Source organism: Poecilia reticulata, chromosome 6, assembly GCF_904066995.2.
Source record: "Poecilia reticulata chromosome 6, P_reticulata-male-v2, whole genome shotgun sequence".
Classification (NCBI taxonomy): Eukaryota; Metazoa; Chordata; class Actinopteri; order Cyprinodontiformes; family Poeciliidae; genus Poecilia; species Poecilia reticulata.
Window position 1 is genome coordinate 31877559 of NC_088835.1, and position 24064 is coordinate 31901622.

The 24064-nt window shown below is 45.7% G+C and overlaps 1 protein-coding gene across 1 annotated transcript in view; it reads right to left on the reverse strand.

Annotated features, from left to right (window-relative positions):
* Window positions 1-24064, reverse strand: part of cdh13 (cadherin 13, H-cadherin (heart)) — a 279377-nt gene that overhangs the window by 11032 nt on the left and 244281 nt on the right. The window contains exons 12-14 of the mRNA XM_081608422.1: window positions 19273-19415; window positions 1600-1833; window positions 327-545 (exon numbers count right to left, since the gene is read on the reverse strand). Coding sequence (XP_081464548.1) covers window positions 327-545; window positions 1600-1833; window positions 19273-19415 — 596 coding nt within the window. The remainder of the gene's footprint in view (window positions 1-326; window positions 546-1599; window positions 1834-19272; window positions 19416-24064) is intronic.

Sequence of the window (24064 nt, forward strand, 5' to 3'; positions counted from 1 at the left end):
TAACACTCCTCACTCATTGGATTGCTCTGAATGCCCTCATCATTTCAGAAGCAGCTCCTGCGTTCAGATAAGCCGACAGCCTGCGGCTCTGAGGCGTTTCCGCTTCCAAAGCTCCGTTTTCCTCGGAATATTTTAGAAATCCATGAACAGGCAGATTTTCAGTGAATGACTTGGAGTTATGATCCACAGAAAATCAGAACTGTGGAATATTTTTCTACAGTTTCAAATGTTTGCGGATCATTTCTCACAGAATCAAACCAATCAGGAGCCACAAAGCGAACGGCACCAGCAGGTCAGTGTGAGGTCAGCAGAGCGGGAATACTCACAGAGACGGACAAGCAGCAGTGTCGACAGCAGCACAACAAGGCTAGTGCGGTGGGAGTGGGCGGAGCTGCAGTATCTCTTGGTCTTTGTACAGATGCACACCTGAACTTTGACCTCTGTGCTGTTGGACAAAGGGGGCACCCCTGAGTCCGTGATGAGCAGCGGCAGCTGGTAGTTGGCTTTCTTCAGACTCTGCAGGAGCATGATCTGGGAATGAGTGGCTGCAGGGACACAGCAACGGAGAATTAGGAGATCTGCTCTGCATTGATGCTTATTCTGCACACCAGTGTGTGTGTGTGTGTGTGTGTGTGTGTGTGTGTGTGTGTGTGTCAGCCTGAAGTAACTACCAGGTTAGACTTTTCTTAACACTCAAGCAACATAAATTGGTGGCACTTTAAGTTGCATAAGACGGTTACATTGTGTTGCATCATCTTTAAACCAGTTTCCAGTTGTGACAGAAACACTGCAGCCGCTTCACTTCATGCTGTAATGAGACACAGGAGCTGCTCTGCTCACCGGCAGAGCGGGGGTTAACTTCAACAGTTTATTCAATTAGGAGAAATTCTTCATCCAGCTGTGAAGCCAAGAGTCAGAAACATCTGAACAGACGAGAAAAAAGGAGAATCCATGAAACAGCGCCGCGTCAGCAGCAGCACTTCCACGGATCAGATGATGACGTCAGAGTCCGACTCCCGCAGAAATACTCTGATTACTCTGTAGGCGGATCAGAGCCGGAGCTGCCGGAGCGTTTTGTGTGGAAACATTCATCTCTTCTGGGACGTCAACAAATCAGGCAAATGTAGGTTTCAGGAGGAACAGGGTCAAAGGTCACACACTGTGTCCAAAATGGGAGAAGAAGTGGAGGTGGATGGAGACGGTCAGGTTTTAACTTTAGCTTAGCTTAGCTTTAGCTTAGCTTAGCTTAGCACACTGAACTCCTTCCTCTCACTCGACCAGGATTTCTTTTCTCCGTTTCTTTTCATTTCTCTCCTCATCTGAGCTTCAGCAGGTTCTGGACAGATGATGAGTGAAAATTAATAGTTTTTATAATCATCTCTTTCTGGACGAGTCGCTGAGGAGTAAAGCGTCATAAAGACAAAACGGAGGAGGAAAAACGTTCATATTGTTGATCTGACTGAAGAAAGGCCTCATATCCTTCCTACTGCTGTGGATTTTAAGCAAACGTTTCAAACAAATAATAAAAGGTTTGTTTTATCCGGAGTGGGTAAATATCTGGGTTCTGTAACTTATTATTGTTCCTGATTAAACACTCACAGTTGATTCTGGTGACCCTCCATGTTTTGTCCAGGCCCGGTTGTTTCCCCAGTTCTATCTTGAACGGCGCCGCGTTGGGCGCCAAGTCTTTGTCCCGTCCTGCCACCACGGCTACGTTCATGTCGCCGGCGTCCTCGCACACCTGCGCCACGGACGGCACCACGAACGGGGCGTTGTCGTTGTAGTCCTCCAGATGGATGATGAGCGTCCCCGTCCCGGTGGCCGGAGGGATGCCTGAACACAAACACCAGCAGGAGCGTGAAGGCGGAGGAGAAGCAGTTCATGGACCTTACCACAGGGCCCGCCTTTCATTGGCTAATGCTCATTTTACGTCACAGCGCAGCTATCACGAGGTTAACGGCTCACAATCTCATGCTAATGTACATTGTGGACTAGCAGACCAACAGAGGGTTTTTGCGTCAGGACTCGGAAAAAATGGTTTTTCGTCAGTGGGGTATCTGTACAGGCGATGTCAGGTATCCTGATCGTATTTGTGGAACTAAAATTCACAGATTTCCAAAATCTGAAACGTAAAGCCTTGCTTGGATCAAAGCTTGTGCACGACCACATTAGCAGCTCAACCGTCGTAGGATCAATAAGAACAAAGTGTCTGCTGGTGTAAGTATTATTGCTTTGCTTTCTTTGTGTTTAGTGAATGAAAAAAATAAAGTCAATAATAAACGCATCCATTATGAAAACCTTTTAGCCAAGTACAGCATAATGGCAGTACCGATACAACTTCTCCACCTTGAAGCCTGTCTGTTACAGCCTTACGTTAGCTGAACAGATCAATATGCATTAAAGATTTTATTTCACCTGAAAGGGCTTTTTACTAAACTGTAATCGTGTTAGCCACGCTAGCTTTTCCTAAACTGTAATCGTGTTAGCCACGCTAGCTTTTTACTAAACTGTAATCGTGTTAGTCACGCTAGCACCAAGTACCGTGTATCAGGCACATTCGAACCCTCTAAACCATGAATGTCCGACTCACCCAGCCTTGCAAGAACAACAGCCATCAGTGATCTTGTCCACAGCTATATTTATGCTGAGGGTCTGAGGATCTGCTGTTTTCCTCATCGACTGGTAGCATTTAGCTGCAACTCGCACAATGTTAGAGGCATCGCGTGGCTAAAACATCTTGATGTTGTCCAAAAAAGCTGACATGAACTTGTTGGTTCCCTTGTCGTGGCTGATATTTTGTGAAAATTCGGCAGAAATGCTACACTAATCGACTCAGAAATACTCTGCAGAGTCAGTCAAAACGAAAAATCCCATAGAAGCTATTAGCTCTACGAGGAGGTTAATGTGAGACATGAAGTCACGTGGGACTTTCGAGGGGCGATTCTGGGCGGAGCTTGGTAATGTCCATTGATGTGGCTGCAGCCCAGCTGCTGCTCAGCAGGACGGATGTGACGCAGCAACACGAGTAAAACCTGCTCTGAATGTTGCAGTGAAAATAAACACCAAACACGAGAATCCCTCCATGTTGGTCTGAGAGGATAAACACGGACGCCTCGTCCTAACGAGCTTCATGACCGTCATTACTGAGATAAAACTGCTCTGCTGCGGCTCGCTGCGCTTCGGCCTTTAGAGGTTCATAAAACAAACACGCTGCATTTGGTAACAGCTCCAAGGGTCAGGTAGCAATTAACTCCTCAAGACATGATCTGTAATTGGAAAACATAAAAATGTTCTTGTATGCTAACAACTTCAGTCACCTAAACCTGTAATCATCTCCAACCAGTTTTCTTTCTGCTTCAACCTGAGACAAAGTGATGGAGGCAGAGAGTAAAACTGAAAATATATCAGAGGAAACGTTTAAATCTCATTTTATTCTGTAAAATAATCCGAAACAAACGAGATAATTCAGCCGAGGCGGATGAAGAGACGTTTCCATGTTCTGACTCCTGACTGTAAATTCATTTCTGTTTTAGACCATAACCTATAATTTCATGTCATAACGCAGCTAAACTCAAACTAGCTGCGTTTCTGTCGACTGTAAAATTGCTCAAATAAAAATTATAAAGTAAATTCACTTCATGGAAACTTCAAAAAGCAGCAACATGCTAATTACGGATCCCTGGCCTCAACGTGTTTTTAATGCACATAATACACATGCACATTATGTACATTTAAAAAATATATTGTTTTGTTTTTAACAACTGATTAGCATCTGAAAAATATAAATAATATCTGAAATATGACCCAAAATCCAGGACAGGTTTGTGTGAAATATCGTCTCTGCTGCCTGGATGTTGAGCTGTTAGCATGTTAGCATGTCAGGAGAGTCATGTCTTCAGTCAGAGGCTTCCTCAGAGTCGTTGAAAGACTGACTGCTACTGGAGCTCCTGGCTGCCCACAGCATCACCTCCAACAACGACTGAATTAATTTAGATTATCTGAGTTATGACAACATTTAATTTCCCTTTTGGGATAAATGAATAAAAATTAGATTCATGGCTGATTTATTGATGTTTTACATTTCAGACATGATGATAAATATTGAGAGCTACCTGCCGTAGTTATGCTCTTTAATGACATCAACTACAAACAGCAAATCAATATTCTCCATCAAAACAGAGCAGAGAACATCAGATCGTCTACCTGCCACACAAACACAAGATGCTGCTGAGAAACCGTTTCTACTGCTGTGACTGTTCAGCAGACGATCATCATGATCTGCTTGCCAGGCTCCAAACTTTAATTTCATTCTCAGCTGTAAAAAGCATCAGCAGATTGTAATGGTGAAAGATAAGCAGGAATCAGATGTAATGGTGGAGAGTTTGTCATTTGTGCGGTTTAATAGTCGTGAAATGACTCCGATCTCTGCGTGCGTCGGCTTTCTGCTCGCTCTCCAGGAATGACAGAAAACAGCAAACGCTCCTTACATGCTGTAGATAAATACGGCCGTGACGATATCAGCGGCAGATCAGGACCGAAGAGGAATTACTTTGGCGAAAGCAGATGGAAAATGTGTTGCAAAGCCAATCAAAGACAGAAGCTCTCTCAGGATAATCCATTATCTCTGGAGATGGAGACCAGAGAGGGAGGAGAGACGTTGGAACCCCGTCTGTGAAAAGATGCAAATTTCAACCCATCTGCAGTTTGCAGGGAGTCTCTGTGCTTGGCTAACTTTAAATGAAGCTGTTTGTCTTCCTAAATGAATACTCCCCTCACCAATCACTCTATTTGCCTGAGCCTCCTGCCCCCCCAACCCCGTTGCATCACGCCGTGTCATCATCCGCCCGGCTCCGCTTCACTGAAGCTCGTCTGCTGGCCTCAACTTCACACCACTCTGTCATCAAAGTTCTGCTTGAAGTTTCTGGAGGAATCACAGACTTTATGGCCGCATTGTGTTCACTCGCCCTCTGAACGTCAGACACAGAGAGAAACAGAAAATACAGTTTGAACCAAAGCTGTCAGGAAGAAGAAACAGAGCAGACGGGACATCTGGAAGGTTAAATCACTCCCACCATCACTCCCACCATCAGTCCAACCATCAGTCCCACCATCAGTCCCACCATCAGTCCCATCAGTCCCACCATCACTCCCACCATCAGTCCCACCATCACTCCCACCATCAGTCCCACCATCAGTCCCACCATCAGTCCCACCATCACTCCCACCATCACTCCCACCATCAGTCCCACCACCAGTCCCACCATCAGTCCCACCATCAGTCCCACCATCAGTCCCACCATCACTCCCACCATCAGTCCCACCACCAGTCCCACCATCAGTCCCACCATCAGTCCCACCATCAGTCCCACCATCACTCCCACCATCAGTCCCACCACCAGTCCCACCATCAGTCCCACCATCAGTCCCACCATCAGTCCCACCATCAGTCCCACCATCACTCCCACCATCAGTCCCACCATCACTCCCACCATCACTCCCACCATCACTCCCACCATCACTCCCACCATCACTCCCACCATCAGTCCAACCATCAGTCCCACCATCACACTTTAACCCGTCTCCAGTCCATCTGTCTAGAAACTTGTGTTTGTCTGTTGAGGTGTGAATGCTAAGCTAACTCTGGTCCTTCAAACATCGGTCTGGGTTCGGTTGAAGTGAACTCTGGTTCGGTGTGAACGCCAAGCGGACCGGAGACCGCTCCAAAAACAAGAAGTGGACTACAGTGCAGTGCATTCTGGGTAAATACAACCAAAGCTAACGTGTTAGCCTAACGTGTTAGCAGGAGAAACAGCTCCTGGTCTTTAGCCTAAAGAGAAATCCTCCAACCACTAAAATCTGACGCCTCCATCTTGTTTCCATCTGGTGAAGAAGGAAGTTGCTCTCAGCGTCTTCAGAGGTTTTTGTGTGGTTTCCTTCAGTGGTTCTTGGTGCAGCGCCCCCACAGGCCAGGAGGGGAACAGACTATTGGATTAAGTTTGCAAAGCAGCCAATCCTGGAGCACTACTCCATTTCCTTGGAGCCGATTGGTTGAAATCCCTAAAAGTGGAGATGAAAAAGGCAGTAGATCCTAGCTTATGTTGTAGTTCTTAGACAGTTTCCACTGTGATTATTAATGCGGTTTAAGGTATATTTGGTGTATGAACTATTAAAAGAGGCAGTTATAAACGTTTTAAACGGAATCCCAAGTATTTGCAGATTTGTGAATACCAGGGATCCACTACTAAAGTTACAGCAACTTTTAATTTCTCTGAGGCTTCTGGCTTCAGCCTCCAGGGTAAATAAATCTCATCCAAACTGGAGACGTTGTGAGGTTTTCTGTCAGATACGAACAGCAATCATCCTGTCGGTCCATATGGTACCAGACGAGTCGGACACGTGGCCGGAGTACGAAACATGAGCCCTGATCCCAGAAGAGAAACGGATGTGAATCTGTTTAATAATGTATTCATATTGCAGATAATCAGAAACGTGTTGGGGACGAGGAGCAGAGAGCCAGAGACAGCTGGAAATCCCAGCAGTGAGTTATCGCTCTTGTCATCAGCTCTGTTACCACAGCAACAGACAACATCTATGGCTGAAGAGACGGACACATGGAGAACCTTCCAGAACCAGAACCCAAACACAGACGACCTTTCAGCTGTCTAACCCCGAACATTCATTCATTTACCCAGACAGCGGAAAACGGCTCTGGAGTTTTACATCCCTGATGTCTGTCCTCCTGCCGACACAGAGTCCAGGAAACCAGGAAGTAAAGAACAGGAAGTTGGAACCAGGAAGTAAGGAACAGGAAGTGAGGACGTCTGGGACAGAGCTGCCGTCTCTGCTGTTTGTTTCTTCAATCTAAACTTTCATCATGATTACAGGAAAAAGTTTCCACAGAGTAACATCACCAGTTATCTGCTGCACAGCTAAACTCTGTGGCTTCTGTGTGGATAAAAGGAGAAGAAGAGGAAGAGGAGGAAGAGGAGGAAGCTGAACTCTGCTGCAGCTCAGTGTTTCCATTCTCAGCCCAGAGTTTGACAGATTTCCTGGGCTAATTGTTTGCCTGCTGTTTCTGTTCGGCTCTTTATTCTCTGTGATGAGTTCATTTTACGAGACTTACAGAAATATTGATTCAGCAGGAAGGAGATTTAACAGGAAACAGCGAAAACAACAACAGAGCTGAGAGGAAAGCTGCATTAAGCTTTATAATAACTGATGTTTATACTTCAGATAATCAGAATCGGATGTTTGAGGCAGGAGGTTCAACTCAACCTGTGATGGATCCAAACATCGACCTGAAAACAGAAACTAAGGAACCAGCAGAGACATTACAGTTAAAAATGTCTTCAAATAAAAATAATAAAAACTGTTTAAAAGTCAGTTATTTACCTGACCTGTTTAATTAAAGGTGTTCATGATGAAACACAAAGTAATGAAGCATGAGGTTGTTTATTTTTATTAACTGCTGTTTCATGTTTTATCTTGGTTGTTTTCCAGACAAACTTAAAGTTTATCAGTCATTTTTATGGAAAGATGATTTGTAGATTATCCCTTTAAGTTCTTTTAATCAAGTTGTCATTGAACATAAGCAGAGAATCAGCAAAATATTAACTAAACAATTATGAAAATCAATAAAAAAAGATGAAAGGATGTTTGGCCAAGCTGCTCTGATGTTTTTGGGTTTGGATTGTTTATGTTTTTCCATATTCACTTCATTTCTCTCTGTTTGTTAGTTTTAGTTGTTTGTTCATCTTTACTTTCGTTTTAAGTGAATTTCTTTATCTTTGTTTTTCTTTTTGGTTTGTAGATTATTGACTTTCAGTTCATGTTTATTCGTCTCCTCCCTCTGATTGGTTAAAAACCAAATCCATAAGAGAGAAAATGTTTTTGCAGAGTCGTGGGTTTGACCTGGACGGGTCTCCAGTAGCAGTCAGTCTTACAACGGTTCTGGAGAAGCCTCTGACTGAAGACTGTTCCTGATTAAAGGCTCATGATCATTATGACATGCTAACAGCGCAGCATCGACCATATTCAACATGATGACATCATCAGCTGTTGGCTAGCTCTGCTAATCCACTTCCTTTGCTTTTGCTGCTCCTCTTTATATTCTCATAGTCAACTCCTTTGAGACTCGGGGTCAAAGGTCAGGTATTATTTGAGCTTTTGATATGCTGACCAGCTCCCTGCTCGTTGCTATGGTTACGCATCATAACAAGGGCTGAAATTATTGACTGAAGACTGAAATGATTCGAGTCTCTCGATTATTAAAACCCCTTGAGGAAAATGTTCCTGCCTGGAAGCTTCGTTAATTTATGTTTTATCATTTAGCGCCGTGTTTCAGCCGGAACATGATCTGCGTTGCGCGGAGCTCTGACTTCCTCTGAGTCGTTGGTGGAAGCTACGTGTCAGCGGCATAACGTCCAATCTGCAGGTTCGGCCCGCGGGGATTTTACTGATTGGTGATAATTCCGGGTTTTCATGGTTTTCGGGACCAATAAACATCCTTAAAATGCCCGGAGCAGAAAGGATGCTGGGAGTCCGGAGCTGCTGGTTGGAGCCGAGGAGGATTTATACAGGTGAGCGGAGAGACGGAGCGGCGGGAGGCTGAGGGTTACAGGGCAGCTTTACGGACAAACCGCACAATAAACGTATATCATCCGGGTCCGAACAGACGAGAGGCGGAACATGGCTGGTAGATGAGCTTCTGAGTGGGACGAACGAACCAGATCAGAACCACATCAGAACCAGCGGGTCAGAACCAACAGATCAGAACCAGATCAGAAACAACAGATCAGAACCAGCGGGTCAGAACCAGATCAGAAACAACAGATCAGAACCAGCGGGTCAGAACCAGATCAGAACCACATCAGAGCCAGCGGGTCAGAACCAACAGATCAGAACCAACAGGTCAGAACCAGATCAGAACCACATCAGAACCAGCGGGTCAGAACCAACAGATCAGAACCAACAGGTCAGAACCAGATCAGAACCAACAGGTCAGAACCAGATCAGAACCTGTAAACTGTGGGTGTTTTGTTTTGCATTGTGCATTCCAGGTCATGTTAACATATGAGGAAGTTATTTTCCCTCAATGGAATATATACTAGTCAGTCCCAGTGACCGTTTCACTAACGGTTTTTGCCCATGAGCTTTCTGGGTACAAACTGACTCCGGCCCCCACCAGAGAAGGGAAAAGTTATGTGGCCCTCAGAGGAAAAGGTTTGGGGACCAGTGGGTTAACTGGTCCCAGCCTGAAGGTTTCATCATATCACACATGAATCAGGCCAAATGAGGAAATCATTTTATTTTTACAGAAAAATGCAAAACTCCAGAACTAAAATTAACTTCACACCAGCAGGGATCAATTGTAATAATTTGGTTTCAGATCAGGAATTACACTAATTAGAAAAATAGATTAGCTTTAATTGTCTCCATCACAGAAACTCTTCAATAATGAAAACGCCTGGAAGCCGATGACAACTTTTCTGCAGCGGCGCGGCTCTCACACAAATAATTACAGCAGCAATCTCAGCTCAGCGGCAAATTAAAGATAATTAATTAAAGTTTATTTTTGTAAGGTGTGCAGAGAATTTGTGAAAATCTTTTATGATTAAAATGTTCCTCAGCTCAGCCAACAGACGCGGCAGCAGAGGTACGACACCCTGCTGAGCGTCAGAGAGGTGACGTCATCAGGAACGTCACTTCCTGGTATTTATCCTGTCAGTGTGTCTGCATGACCTGTTCACACCCTGAACTTTGGTTTCCAGCATTAATTACAGCGACTCTGAACAGCAAAAACACAACAAACATTTTCATTTTTTTACTTTCACATGATTTCTAAAGCTGACAGAAAAAGATGAGTTTAAGAAAACTTCAGTTTCTGTGAACCAGATTACTGAACCTTTTCAAAATAGATTTGCTTGTTTTGTATTCTAATTGTCAAGAACAATCCTGACATTTATTATGACGAAAAGCATAAAAAATGATGATACATAAAAACATAAAACCACGTTTTCACCATCAACTCCTGAGACGAGGAGGAAAACGTTCAAAACGTGACTTTTTCACAGAATCAACATCAAAACGGCTCCAAGTTTAGTGAAAGATCCATTTAGTCTGATTCTCCTCCAGATGGAGAAGGAAAAGTTTGAAACTCAGCAGGTCGTCGAACAGCAGAGACGATTTTCAGCTTGGCAGCAAACAAACGTCTGACTCAGAGGAAACGGCTTTTATCCTGATCTTTCAACCTGAATCTGGGTCCAGTTCTGTTTAATCATTGATTTATATAAATATTATGACTTTAAAGATTATTTACTGAAGTTTCATGGTGATTTATTCAGCTGGCTCGCCCTCGCCAGGCGTTCACTGTGCTGTCTGGCTGTGAAGGAAGGGATTTCATTTGGTTGCCAGGTGTGAGCACACCTGTGAGGTCATGTGACCCGGTTCAGTTGCTTTGTTTTCGCTGCAGAAACATCACTGATTAGTTTAACAGAAGGAGTTTATCCATCCTGCAGTGAAGACGCAGATATTAAGGGAAGCGTAAAGCTGTGCTTCGTCTCCACCTTTTATTTTCCTCCTGCCCTCAGATGAGCGACTCCCCAGGCTGTCGGGACTAATCCACACCTACGAGCAACAAACACCGTTTTCTTTCCCTTTCTCTGCTTCCCTTCAAATCTTTCCATCAAACCCCCAAAACACTCTTTTGCTCCCAACAGTTGAGCTTTAGGCTAACACTTCTCACCCTCTGACAGCCACTTTCTGCTCTTATCAACCATTTTTTATCGCCAAGGCGACTTTTCCTGCAGGAGGAATGAGCAGCTCGGCCGCATCCTGCAGCACCTTAAAGGTGACCGATGTCTTCGCCTGCGCTGCATGATGAGTTTAAAACCCTCAACCTGTTTGCACTTGGCGTTTCCTCCAGAGGGAAATGTGTGATGATGATGAAGTTTCAGCTGCAGGGTAAAAGCACACCCACGTCTTTTCTTTTGTGACCAAACCACAGGCCTGACCTCTTCCTCCGGCCTCCACCGGATTAAAATATGTTCAACTTGTGAGTTTTCCGAGCCGACATGTACGGGACTCATTAGACTGACACCCAGCACAGCTTTGGTGCAAACAGCCGTCGGATGACGCCTGCAGCTAAAATTACTCTGACTCTGATTACAGGCGGAGTCTTCCTCAGTCTCCTGAAAGCAGAGGAGGAAGAGGAGGATGAATAAGAGCAACAAGATGACAGCGAGTGAGTAATATCTCAGAAGAAAATGTTGCAACACGGCAGGTTAGTTGCAGCCAGAAAACTGTAAAGGTGGAGCGCACCGAGGCAAAAGAGGAGGATGATGGGAAACTTTGGGTGAGAGCAGATTTAAAGGGACAGGAGTCTGAAGCAGGTTGAGTCATAAAGCTGGACGATCACTTTCCACCACATCGCTGCTAAATCACAACACTACAACATAATCAGCTCACACTGACGCAATTTTCCATTTCTTTCCTTTTCATCAACTTCAATGAAGTAAAGTCTTGTTCCAGCTGCGGCACCATCTCACAGCGTCAGGCTGCAGAGCTGATTAGCTTCATGTTCTAGAGCAGGACGCGCAGCAGAGTCGCTCCATCTGCACAACAAATCATGCACAACTTTCAAACCTGCCCAGTTTAAGAGGATCTGGAAATTCAAACATGACGAATCTGTCAGGAGAAAAATAAACAGCATCAAGTTTAAAGCAAAGTGCCGTTTGGCTCGAGGCTAATTAGGTGTGATCAGTGAGTTTGGTGAAGCAGAAATAAAGCTGAGTTATTATTAAAACATTTCCATGTTTGAGCTGCAAACGTTGGCTGACCTTTATGAAAAACTAAATTTATACGTTCTGACAAACATCTACTGCCCGACATCCACTGTCACTTCAAATTAAACTTTGAGTTTTAAGTTTCAAAAAGAATAAAGTTTGCAAAAGCAGAAGGAATATATTTCCTCCTCTGTGATCCTGATATTTGTGGAAAATCATGTAAAAGAAAAAAACTCTAGTTTACAAAATGAAGAAAAATTAATGTATAAATATATTATTGGTACGTTCTGTCATTCTGAATATTTTATTAAATTAATTCATAAAAATGTAAAACTAGTAAAATGTGGATTTGTTATTATAAATCCAGATTATCTGAAAAACAATTAATTGAATTTTAGACAAAGTTTCTCGAGCCACTATGTTGAGTCTAAGGAGCCACCGGCGGCTCCGGAGCCGGAGGTTGAACCCCTGAACCAGATTCATCGTTAGAAAGGATGAAGGTGATCTTATTGTACAAAAGGATCAGTCAGGAGAAGGATGTAAAAAATCCCCAGTAGTTTTCTTACAGGTCATTAACTTTGTTCTCTTTATTTTTGTTACTTTTCAGCCTCGCTTGGTTTCAGACTCTTGTGATGATGAACAGATCCAGAATCAGACGGATCCCAGAGCAGACAGGATGAGAGAGCCCGGTTTACATCCTGGTCCTGTCAGAACCCGGTTTACATCCTGGTCCTGTCAGAACCCGGTTTACATCCTGGTCCTGTCAGAACCCGGTTTACATCCTGGTCCTGTCAGAACCCGGTTTACATCCTGGTCCTGTCAGAACCCGGTTTACATCCTGGTCCTGTCAGAACCCGGTTTACATCCTGGTCCACCAGGCAGAACCAGCAGGCTGCAGCTGTTTGTCCATAAAGAAAATAAATGTTTCAAAGCATTGATGGAGGAATAATCCCTATCGTTCAGATCGATCAGTAATTGATCGAGTTGCTCTGAAATGTTCCTTGGAGAGGCTGCAGCTGCTCTCTGCCGTTTCCCACCGACGGCCTGCTGCCCATCACTCATCGCTTCCCCTCGGCCTTCAGCTAACACGATCACATGACGCCCTGCTAATCTGATTGGCTGATCAGAGCTGTAAATGGAACCAGCCAGAGCCAATTACAACAGGCACAAGTCATTAGAGGAGAAGACTTCAGGGAGAGCCGCGGTGCCGGGGACAGGTCCGTCGCTTCTGCTCTGGCAAATTGCTTTCAGAATAGAGTTTAGCTTATCAGTTGCTGGCTATTACACCCAGTGATTGAAAGGCTGCGAGTTTCAGCTGCAGCCTGCAGCTTCCTAACGAGCAGACAGGCGAACCGCAGGTCAGGAAGGTCCTGCTGTCAGGTGACGTTCCTAAAGCGACCGTCCAAACGTAGCAGTGATCTATGAGAAAACATGGAGGTTCGTTTGAAACTCTTATGTTCACCATTTTATTCGTTCATTTATAAATGTCACAGTCTCCAACTAATAGTTTAACTCCAAACTAAATAACTAGTTAGGAAGCTAAATGCTTATGTAAACTAAATATTTAGCTTGAAACTGTGACATTTAGAAAGGAATAATTAATAAGACTTGTACCGCTTTGACCTGCAGAGGGCAGCACTGACATGGCGTTAGGAAACATATGGCAGAACTAAACGCATTTATATAAAAATATCAACACAGAAACATGAAGATAAAACCCTAAATTAAAACGCTCCTCAGCAGAAAGGTGTTGATGTTTTCCATTAATCCCTGTTGATGCATATTCCACACATACAGATTCTGATATTTTGCAAATTAGCATGCTAAGTATAGAGCATGTAAAGCACAAATAGTGATTCTCTTCTGGATACATTCAGACAGAAACTGTAAATCTGTGTATGGAACCTTTTTAAATCTCGGTAGCCAAACAGAAACACATCGTCATCAGGAACACATTTCCAGATACACTGGAAGACACTCTCCATCAGCCATGTTCCCCTAACTGCATCATCTGACTTCATCTTTCATCCCATCCCGGCCGGCTCGTCTCATTTGGGTCGCCGTCTTTAAAAGCTTGTACAGATCTTGATGGAAAACGAGCGGGCGAGGAGGAGTGAGGCGCCGTTTTCCATTCAGCTCCTCACAACAAGCAGCAGCAGTGTTTTATATAACAAGTATCCTAGCAGCGCCGCACTCAAACACAAGTTCCCTGGGTGAGTGGGCAGAGGCATATTTGTTTAGGTGTGCCAGGCACAGCGCTGACTCCTCATCCGTGGATGAATCAGTATTCCAAGGACACACGAGAGGCGAGAGCTGATAAAGCCAACAACAAAGAGGGAGAGGGAGGCATTTCTTCCCTGGTGGAGCTAAACAAAGATATCCTTTAATCAAAAACGCAACGTGAGCCTGTTTACAAGGTGGTGGCTTCCCCCAGAGATTCTGCTACAAGAAATGAAAGGCAAAGAAAGTCATCCAGGAAGAGAGGCAGAGGTGTGGGAGTCAGAACAAAAGCAGTAAAGTGGGAGGGAAACAGCGACTGTTTGGGGTTAATGAGGCGCAGTGGAGAGACGGAGGAGGAACTGCACTGAGCTGCGATGCTCTGCCAGTTCATCCTCCGCTCTGCCTTTAACCTGGGTTCAAATATCACACCGACTCCAGATCCACGTCTCTGGATCCAAACGTCCAGAATATTCTGGACCTGCTTCACTGGCATTAGTCTGGCTCAAAATATCAGAATTACTCCGGCTCCGCCCATCCAGCCCTCCGGCCCCGCCCATCCAGCCCTCCGGCCCCGCCCATCCAGCCCTCCGGCTCCGCCCATCCAGCCCTCCGGCCCCGCCCATCCAGCCCTCTGGCTCCGCCCATCCAGCCCTCTGGCTCCGCCCATCCAGCCCTCTGGCTCCGCGCCCATCCAGCCCTCTGGCTCCGCCCATACAGCCATCTGGCTCCGCCCATCCAACCATCTGGCTCCGCCCATCCAACCATCTGGCTCCGCCCATACAGCCCTCTGGCTCCGCCCATCCAACCATCTGGCTCCGCCCATCCAGCCTTCTGGCTCCGCCCATCCAGCCCTCCTGCTCCGCCCATCCAACCATCTGGCTCCGCCCATCCATCCCTCCGGCGCCGCCCCTCTGGCGCCATTTTCCAGTGAAACCCAGTTCTCTGAGTTGGTCCAGTAAAGCCGCCGGACATGCAGACCAACAGAACCGGTCCCACAAACAGAACCGGTCCCAGGTGCAGGTCCTCCTCCGTCCTCCAGGAGGCGATGCGCCGCCATCAGCACCTTCCTTTGTTTGGGCTCCATTAGCATTCAGCTGCTTTACTTTGAGCTTCTGGATCAGAGCAGATGATGTGACTGTGATGAACCCTGGGACTTAATACCGTGTTCAGCCTTCTGCCTGAATGTCTGTTTAATACCTGCGGTAATTAACGAGGACGTCTCTCCGTTTCGCTTTAAAAACACACAGAGCTTCACTCCTGAGGCGAGCTGAAGGCCTGTCCTCTGAGCTGAAGGCCTGTCCTCTGAGCTGAAGGCCTGTCCTCTGAGCTGAAGGCCTGTCCTCTGAGCTGAAGGCGAAGCGCTCCGCCGCTGGCGTCAGAGGTTTAATAGAGGGTTTGGTGGCAGCAGACACTGAGGATAATGTGAAAGTGTATTTCAGACAACTGGGGTCTTGATAATGTATTCATGTCTCCAAATGACAAATGGCTCCCACCAGAAGGCGGTTTAACATTTAAATGAGAAAACAGAACAAAAACACCCAGCAGTGTGAAACACAGGAGCCGACCAGAGAGGCACAAAGATATTAAAACCCAATATAAGCAAACAATTTCAATCCACACACACGCACACACACACACACACACACACACACACACACACACACACACACACACAGCGCCCCACCAATGTCACAAAGTGATTTACGGGGTGGAGGCAGAGGAGCGCCCAGCTGCTGTCCCAGCAGGGAACCAGCAGCAGCTGCAGAGGATCGTTTGGCGCTGAAGCTTCGCTGCTGATCAAACTTTACAGAAGCAGGTTGTGGGTTTTGGGTTCAGGCTGGAGCAGAACCCGCGCAAACAGGGCAGCGCGGCTCTGCTGCCGGCCAGGTCCTGCTGCTTATCGCTCATTAACTCACAAACACTCGCTGGGTGGAGGCACACACTGCGAGCAAACACAGATGGATGACGGGCTCTCAGACCCCCAACACACAGCAAACACACACATCCACACACACACATTTCTAAAAGCGCATCCAAGCTGTGCTGACAGGTCACCAAAAAACAAATAAGCTACGAAAACTGAGCAAAAAAAGTCATTTAAATCTTATTTTACTGATTCAACAGCATTAGCTTGAACAACAAACACGCCTCCAGTCAGTAGGGGGCAGCAGTGCTCCAACTGATCAACAGGCTGCTTGTTCAACCAGCAGAAGAAGAAGCCTGGCGCGCAGAGCTGAAGGAGATGGGCTTTGGGTTCAACAACACAGATTATTTCATCTCTTCTGAGGAGCCAAAATATTAATATGGTTGCAAATTTAGCATTTTTTTAAAGTTATAAACTTTTGAAAATGAAACAAGATAAAAATGCACATTTGCTGTATGTAATTTATTTGCTGCTCATTCAGTTATTAAAAATTTATTTTCAGACTCAAAACAATAAAATGAGCTGCAACAACTTCAAATGTAACTTTTTGCAGCTGATTTTATGAATCTGTTTTGATAATCAGCTGACTGTGCAGAATGACGTCCCACTGCTTTCACAGAGCGGAGGAAGGCTTTGACTAGGACAGAAGAGCATCATGCAACAGCAAAACCTCACAGACATAAACACTGACTAAATGGCCTAGTCCAAGTCAGGTTTTATGACGCTCATGTTCAAGCCTAGTAATAAAATGATACATTTTCTTTGCTTTTTTATTTTTGCTTTTCTTTCAGAATAGAAGGAATAATTTTAAATGTTAAGTGTTTACTAGACTCCCTTTCCCTGCGGTTTATCTTTACCTCTCATGTTGTTGTGACCACAGAGCTTCACACAGATCTGCTGGCTCGGTGCAGCTCAGCTCTTAGCAGCAAATCCCCAGAGACTCCACATAATATAAAGATGATGATGGTGTAAGAGGAAATCGATACCCCGATAGCAGCCGACATAGGGAAGCTGTCATCCAATCACAGCACAGATTACTGTGGGGACGGAGCCAATTTCTCAGGCCAATGACAGAAACTGCAGGAGAGAAATGGGCCGGGTCAAAGGTCGCTCTGCTTCGGCTCACAGCTGGAGGACTGAGAGGCTTTTTGCTGCGTCGCTGGGCGTCTGGAACTGGAGCAGCAGGTAGAAGCAGAAGCTGCTGCTCCTTTTAAAATGTGCAACATGAACAGAGAGAAGTTTGAGCTCCTGCTGTGACACTGATGGTTGATGTTCTGGACGCGTTGGGTTCATGTCTCACTTCACCGCAGCATCTGTCTGTCTGTCTGTCTGTCTGTCTGTCTGTCTGTCTGTCTGTCTGTCTGTCTGTCTGTCTGTCTGTCTGTCTGTCTGTCTGTCTGTCCGTCCGCTTCTCTCAGACATTAAACTTTGACTATTCCCTCAGATTTTGCTGCCATGTTGGATTGCTCTCTTCCAGCCTTCAGCAGGACAACATGAGTTGATAATAATCAGAGTGAATCTGCAAAACGCAGCATGAAATCAAATAACAAAAAAAGCTGCTTTGACTTTAAACAGTGACTGACTGCATTAGTGGACATGAACTGATCTGTGTAAGATGCTTTCAGATGACATTAGTTGTGACTTTCTTGAATAAATCTGAACTTAATTTCAGGTTATCCATCAGGCTACGTGTAAAAAAGAAAACCATCAGACTGTCCTTCCTCTCTCTGCTGGATCTACTTTCCATTTGTCTTTCTTCCCTCTCTCCGCCGCCGTCCTCCTGGCTCTATATCTTCTTCTTGTTATCTCGTCTCATGTCCCTTCCTTTCTCCTCCTGCGCTGACCCCTCCACCTCTCCCGCCTCCTCCTCCGGCCCCATCATTACTCCTCCTTCAGCACTCATCTTTCTCCGGCTGCCGAATTCCCCTGCACAGCGTCGCTATTCTGCTGCCTGCTAATAGAATCCCTCAGTTCCTCTAATGGATCTGTCAGGATCTCCTGAGAGCAGCAGAGCAGATGGATTGACGGGGCGGAGAGATGATGAGACGGAAAGAAACTAAAAATGCAAGAGAGCGCCGAGGCTCTGGCAGCGCCGACACACACAGCGCCACCAACGGGCGCCGCGCCGCCACTGCAGGACGAAGGTGAGGACAGACAGGTGATGTGGAAACTAATATAAGCCGAACTAACAGTTTTTAAATGAGGAAAAAGAATTGATCCAACCAACCAGTGAAAAGTCGACTACACTGCAAAAACACAAAATCTTAGGAAATATTTTTGGTTTAGTTTATAGTGTAAATATTTTATCCATCCATCCATTTTCTTGCACCCTTGTCCATCAGTGGGGTCGGGAGGGTTGCTGGTGCCTCTCCAGCTAACGTTTCGGGCGAGAGGCGGGGTCACCCTGGACAGGTCGCCAGTCTGTCACAGGGCAACACAGAGACACACAGGACACACAACCATGCACACACACACTCACACACACCTAGGGGCAATTTGGAGAGGCCAATTAACCTGACAGTCATGTTTTTGGACTGTGGGGAGGAAACCGGAGTACCTGGAGAAAACCCACCATGCACAGGGAGAACATGGAGACTCCATGCAGAAAGACTGGGACGGGAATCGAACCCAGAACCTTCTTGCTGCAAGGCAACAGCTCTACCAACTGCACCACTGTGCAGTAAATATTTTAGTGCACTTAAAATACGACAAAATTAACTTACAAGTAACTTTTCAGCAAAGACAAAGGAGCTTGATTATTTCACTTATTACAAGACATATTTTCCTTTGGCAATAAAAAAAAATGCTAATTTTCTCATCAATATTAAGACATTATTAACTTAAAACGAGCTCCAACATCTCGCTGAAAGTTACTTGTGAGATGGATCAGAACCGGGACGTGAAAAACCCAACTAATCTGGTCCAGTTTAAAGTTCTGATAAAACCTTCAGTGACCAATGCTTCCTCTGCATTTCGGGTATTTAGTCTCTGTTTGTCTGGAATCAAGCGTTTCTTAAAGATCTTAGAAAATAAAGCAGAAACAGCTGAAATTTGTGGTTCACATTTTTTCACAGCGTTTAACGTTTGGTTCTGTTTGCAGGAAAAACAGAAACGTCTGACTGGATGATACAAATAAAAACAACTTTATTACCACCGTAAAACTTTCAAAAGAAATAAGAGATTTAATAAAATATCCACATGTTTCTGTTTTTTAGCCTGGTATTAAAGGGACGGTGAGTTTCTGGGTCAGTATGTTAACCACAGCACGTCGTTAGGACCCATTTCCTGTCGTCTATTTTGCTTCAGACTCGACTTCCTGTCGCCGCGCTGAAAGGAGGGACTCACCGTTGTCTGTGGCGACGAACAGAGCCGTGTATTTATTCGCCTGGACATACGGAGACTCCCGGTCCAGAGAGGCCGAGGTGTTGACGGTTCCTCTGACCGGGTTCACACTCAGCCAAGCCGCCGGGTCGCTCAGAACCGCATATCTGCAAAAGGGTTAGGAGGACAGAAACAATGTGACTGGAACAGCAGCAAGAGGTTCACTTTTAGTTCATATTAGTGAGCAGAAGCACAAATAGCAGCTGAGGCAAGAAAACCTGATAGAGAAAATAGTTTACAACTGCTTCAAAAATATAATTAAAAATAAGAGTTGAGTCAAATAAAACGGGTTCTGAAGCGACTGCATTTGTTTTATATAAATTTATAATTAAAGTTCAACAATAAAAATAGATTAATCCTCGAATTGTTTACTTCGTATAATTAAAACTGAGCGGGTGTAAATAAGCTTCTGTCATGTAAACAAGGCCATAATAAAAACCAGAGGATAAGTAAAGCTCTGATAACCAATGCATTCCTAAAAAAACACTTTTATTAGATTTTTATGCTTAATTATACATCAATTATCATTATACATCTGCTCTGGGTTTGAGCTGATAAACGTGATCAGGTGGTTTTATTTCCAAACTGTTTCAATTACTGATCGACAAATCAACACCAGAAACATTCACCACGTTCCAGATGAACAACGAGGAAGGAAGAAAACTGGTGGAAGGTTAGCTGGAAATGTTTCAACACAGAGACAATGTCTCTGATCGCGGCTGGTTTTAGCTCTAATAACGGCTAGCTTTAGCTCTGATCGCCTCTAGCTTAAGCTCTGATGGCGGCTAGTTTTAGCTCTAATGGCGGCTAGCGTTAGCTCTGATGGCGGCTAGCTTTAGCTCTAATGGCGGCTAGTTTTAGCTCTGATGGCGGCTAGTTTTAACTCTAATGGCGGCTAGCTTTAGCCCTGTTGACGGCTAGCGTTAGCTCTGATGGCGGCTAGCTTTAGCTCTAATGGCGGCTAGTTTTAGCTCTGTTGGCGGCTAGTTTTAGCTCTGATGGCGGCTAGTTTTAACTCTAATGGCGGCTAGCTTTAGCCCTGTTGACGGCTAGCGTTAGCTCTGATGGCGGCTAGCTTTAGCTCTAATGGCGGCTAGTTTTAGCTCTGATGGCGGCTAGTTTTAGCTCTGATGGCGGCTAGTTTTAACTCTAATGGCGGCTAGCTTTAGCCCTGTTGACGGCTAGCGTTAGCTCTGATGGCGGCTAGCTTTAGCTCTGATGGCGGCTAGTTTTAGCTCTGATGGCGGCTAGTTTTAGCTCTGATGGCGGCTAGTTTTAACTCTAATGGCGGCTAGCTTTAGCCCTGTTGACGGCTAGCGTTAGCTCTGATGGCGGCTACACGCTGATTAAAAAAGCTCTCAGCTAGCATCACAAACAGCGCAGGGTTCTCCCAGTGTACCAGGCGTCGGTCCCCACAAGGAGCAGCGGGTCCCCGTAACGTAGTACGTGTCAGGAAAATGGTCCCCACAAGGTATTACAAACAAACGCACACACACACACCCGGCTGCATAATTCCTTCTCCATACAGCTGCTCTTTGCCAAAGTGCTCAGCAGTGGAGAAATTGTCTTTGAAATTGAGCTCTTCAGCTAACAGAGCTCGACTAAGCCTTGGGAAATGGCTTCGCAATCAACCTCTGCTCACACCTTCCCCCTCTCGCTCTCTCTCTCTCACACACACACACACACGCACGCACACACACACACACACACACACACACACACACACACACACACACACACACACACACACACACACTCTCCTCTCATGATAGCTGCCGTTAACCTGCAAATAATGTTTCACTGTAACAGGAGAGGAATGCAGTCAGGTTAAATGCACCGTTAATGACGACAAGTTAAACATCACACTATCTGTCCCACATCGCTCTATTTTAAACACACACACACACACACACACACACACACACACACACACACACACACACACACACACACACACAGTCTCACACACACAGAGGATCTGAGTTTCATCTTTACTGTAGCAGGGCGGCTCTCAGCTTATTAACCTCCATATGTTTCCTTCTCATCTCTGACTACATTATTGAGCCGTAACTGTTACAGGACGGTTTCATCATCTGAATGAATCAGAGGCGTCCCGTCATCTCCGGCGTCCCATCATCTCCGGGTCCCGTCATCTCCGGGTCCCATCATCTCCGGGGTCCCGTCATCTCCGGGGTCCCGTCATCTCCGGGTCCCGTCATCTCCGGGTCCCGTCATCTCCGGGTCCCGTCATCTCCGGGTCCCATCATCTCCGGGGTCCCATCATCTCCGGGTCCCGTCATCTCCGGGGTCCCGTCATCTCCGGGGTCCCATCATCTCCGGGTCCCGTCATCTCCGGGGTCCCGTCATCTCCGGGGTCCCGTCATCTCCGGGTCCCATCATCTCCGGGGTCCCGTCATCTCCGGGGTCCCGTCATCTCCGGGTCCCGTCATCTCCGGGGTCCCGTCATCTCCGGGGTCCCATCATCTCCGGGTCCCGTCATCTCCGGGGTCCCGTCATCTCCGGGGTCCCATCATCTCCGGGTCCCGTCATCTCCGGGGTCCCGTCATCTCCGGGGTCCCGTCATCTCCGGGGTCCCATCATCTCCGGGTCCCGTCATCTCCGGGTCCCGTCATCTGGAACATCTCGGCAGATCTTTGCATGATGCCAATAACGCCGTCGACAAGCTGGTTATTTACGCAGCGGCAGTTAAACTGACATAAAACTGGAGAGCTGTCTAAATATTTTAGGGATGAGGATGTTTATTCACTTTCTTTGAAGCCATAAAATGAATTTTATTTTAATAGATCTGAAGATGTATAAACGTTTAAATATTTCCCGTTTCACAAACTCAGTCGTGTGACTTCATCTGGGTACATAAATGGAGGCAGACAATGTATAATTGCATTAAAATTGTTTAACATGTTGTTAATTAATCAAAGTTAATACTTTAGTGTGTCAGCGCTAGTAAAAAGTACGGCAAGCCATCAGTTCCACTTCCAGTTGATTCTCCATGATGCTTTTCAGAAGCGACTGGTTAGCTTAGCATGAGGTTTATGAGGTTTTATAGAATAATTGCTGCATATTTAACCTTAATTGGCTTCAGTTCTGCAGGAGTGGAATGTGTTCTAATCAAATCCAGCCTGTAGTAAATTCATATCAGATCATTACATTCCTTCCCAACATGAAAAGTGGCTGTTAAAACGTTTAACCAGCCGTGAACCCAAACACCTGCTCATCAGGTGAAACCCTGGCCCTTCCTGCAGACACCCAGTCCTGCCTGAACGTGAGCAGACCGATCCCCCGTCTCTGCAAACACAACAGCAGTCCATTAGAACGCGTTAAAGTGCAAATTAGAAAGACATTAAAAAGCCATTAAGAATTTTCATATCTGGTTCAACGTGTTTATCTGCAAAAGCAGCGGAGGCCGAAACAAATGAGTCAGTTTTTTATCACCTGGACACATTCAACGGCAAATCCAATTTAAACCTGGAAAAACCAGCAAACATCAGCATCCTGCCCGCTTTTACTTCATTCAGGAGATGAACAAGATGCTTCCAGCTGACCGGCTGAAGCCGTCCCCTCAGGGCGGCTGGCTCGTTACAGGATCCAAACCCGAATACAGCCACCCGTCCCGACTGGGTCTGTTCTGGAAGACGCCGTCGCTTTAATGGGCTAGAATTAGACGGTTACTCCAAACCCTCTTGAAAATGATGATTTTCTATGATTTGAGCAAGAAATTGGATCATTTTGTAATTTGTGTTAAATCTGCATGTCATCCTGCTGAGAGGCTGATGTTTTACCAAGGCTTAATAAGTTAATTATCAAATAAATGAAAACAGAGCTGCTTAAAACATCTGAAGCATATTAAATATTGGAAATGTCTCCACTAATCGTTTTAGTAAATTATGAAATCTGCTTATCTGTTCATGTTTCCTGGTCTGGAGCTCCAGTGATGTTCGTCGTTTCAGTTTTATTTATGAAGAAACAAATTAGTGTAAAAGTTTCTGAAAGCCCAGCAGATTGAACTGAAACATTTACTTTCATTTCTGTTTTTAAAACCATAATTTCCAGAATAAGAGTCATAACTTCAACCTCCACAGTCGTAATCAGGAGACAGAAAGCGACGCTGCTTCTCTGAATCGCATAATTATGGCTTTAAAACTCAAAACTTTAGCTTCCTGCTGGGGTTTTCTTCCGTGGTGGAAATGGGTTTCCATTCATCTGAAATGATTTGCCATAAATTATTGGTTTATTATCGGCTCTCGGTTTTCCTCCTGCTCCGGTGACATGATGAAGTTTTTTGCTGACGCTCAGACGATCTGGTGAAAAACGGAGCAGAGCCTCTGAGAGCTTCACTTCCAAACCAAATGTAGGTCAAGTTTCCAGATCTCTGCGGTCTGAGTCTCCCGTCTAAATATCTGATTAGAGCAGATCTGCTTCCCAGATGAAGCTCGTTATGAACCCGGCGGCGCCGCGGCTCCTCTGAGCCCCACAGGAAGCTGAAGCGGGTTTCTGCAGCGGCGCTCCGATGATCCAGCATGTCTGTGATCGTCAGCCAGCTGCAGACTCAACGTCACAACAAGCCGATAATTAAAAGTTTGGTCCGGTGTTCATGAGCTCCCTCGGCTGTCTGATGCGATAAGAACGGAGGCGAAGCTCCCAGAGCGTAAGCCGACTTCCTCCATCCGGCTCTTCACTTCCTGTTGGCCATCGGACCGACGCTCCAACTCCTCTGCAGTTTCCTACACGTGGAAAT